This window comes from Pteropus vampyrus, unplaced genomic scaffold (genome assembly GCF_000151845.1).
Source record: "Pteropus vampyrus isolate Shadow unplaced genomic scaffold, Pvam_2.0 Scaffold283, whole genome shotgun sequence".
Classification (NCBI taxonomy): Eukaryota; Metazoa; Chordata; class Mammalia; order Chiroptera; family Pteropodidae; genus Pteropus; species Pteropus vampyrus.
The window spans coordinates 1,491,359-1,493,218 of NW_011889064.1; the positions used below are offsets into that span (position 1 = coordinate 1,491,359).

The 1,860-nt window shown below is 42.2% G+C and overlaps 1 protein-coding gene across 2 annotated transcripts in view; it reads right to left on the reverse strand.

Annotated features, from left to right (window-relative positions):
• FAM234B (family with sequence similarity 234 member B) overlaps positions 1 to 1,860 on the reverse strand; it is a 36,758-nt gene that overhangs the window by 22,566 nt on the left and 12,332 nt on the right. For both annotated transcript variants that reach the window (XM_011375990.2, XM_023520868.1), the window contains exon 3: positions 1,687 to 1,785. In XM_011375990.2, the coding sequence (XP_011374292.1) occupies positions 1,687 to 1,785 (99 nt within the window). The remainder of the gene's footprint in view (positions 1 to 1,686; positions 1,786 to 1,860) is intronic.

Genomic DNA, 1,860 nt, shown 5'->3' on the forward strand with positions numbered 1-1,860 from the left:
CATGAACTCCAGAGCCAGGCTCCCAGAATTTGGATCCCAGCTGTATCGTTTCCCAGCTGGAGGACACTGGACAAGTTCCTTAACCTATGTCTCAGTTTCTTCACTTGCAAATGGGGGAAAATAATATTAGTCTATCTCACGGGATTGACTTGAGGGATAAATGCATCCACAGTATATGTTATGAACTTACGATGTTGCATAGCACATAGAAAGCACCATATGTTAGCTATATTATTATTTTTATAGTCTGTTACCAAATCAGGCTGGTTCGTATTGCGTCCAAACGCATGACCTTGTCATTATGGATCCTGAAATGTAGCAAACCATGCAAAATACCAAATGACTAAAAAAAAAAAAAATCTCTAAATCTAAAAGTGAATGGGGGGAATTTTTATTTCAAAAGCTAATGAGTTACAGGCAGAAAAAAAAAAATGTAACTAAGGTTCAATCATAAAAGTCAGTTTCTTGCCTGGAGGTTCTCTCTGTAACAGATCTGTGTCTGTACTGCTTCTACCAGTGCACAAGCCCCAGAAAGCAAGTTCTAATGACATCAGAGAGGCATGCAGCCTAGAATTCTCTAAAATAGACCTAGATGTTATTCCAGGGCCTGAATGATTAAAAAGTGTTTTCTAGGGCATCCTCAGCCTCAAACTTGAATTCTTGTATCACTTTACAGACTATAGTTTGAATTCACTTTAATGGGGGCTGCAAGACAAACCAAAAGCCCCTGTGTACTTATGCTGAAAATGCGAAACATTTTTTTGTTTGTTTACAGTTAACATGTATGAAAGCCAGGGTCCCAGGAAACAGCACACTCAATTAGAGTAAGTTGTGGAAGGTTTAATAAAGAGACTATAAGATGTGGTCAGGGTACAGAGAAACCACAACGAACAGTACAGTCCCTCAGAACCATTACCACTCCCAGGCCCAGAGGGACAGGGGAGGAAGGGACTGCTGGAATCCAGAATAAGAAAGTCCTGTAAGAAGACCACTTAGTAGGAGCTGTAATCAAGTATGTAGCCAGACTGAGGTGACCCCAGAGAAGAGGGAGCCAGGGGAACACATCCCCCCTCCTCACTCTATTTATTCCTCTCCTCCAATTTCTTGTTTGTGCTCCCTACTGGCCAAACTCAAGTGGAAATCCGCAGGCAAGGGGGACCCTTGATATAAGCCATAGAGGTCAACCTCCCAAAGCAGAGCAGACAGAGAGCAGAAACAGAGGAGTAAACAGGAAAATACCTAGCCAAGATATATGTGTGAAAGATAAGTTAGTACGTGAACAAAGCTTTCCACGGGGGATGGGAAGGTAGGATAATCAATGTTTATCTAAGAGGCTATGGAAAATTGGGAGAAAATGCAAGAAACCTACGTACTATGCTGTGCACTGCAGGTAGGTGGGCAGGTCACTTCCTCTCTGGATCTCAGCTTCTTCACTGACCACTAAAGTTACTTCCAGCTACAGCACTCTGATTTCTTGAAATGAGCTTTATTTACATACAGAAACTTTCTGATAAGGTTTATCATGTATGACAGATCCATGGTGACTTTCTATTCACTGCAGATCTTTTTTTACACTGCCCCCCCGCCGGCCCCCACCGGAGACAACCCTGATGCTTCCTCTTAGCTCACAGCCCCTTCAATCAATGAGCTTCTCCCACAGCAGCCTCTAAAAGACACAGCTCTTACCAATTGCACTCGCATTCCTTGAAGTTACAAAAGAGAGAAGTACATCACGCAGGCCATCTTCATTCACATCAGCCAATTCCAATGGGGACAGGTCTCCATCTGATAAACACATAAAAAAAAAAATATACTTAGCAAGTTACCACAAACCTGTTAAAAAAGAAATGAATACATAGC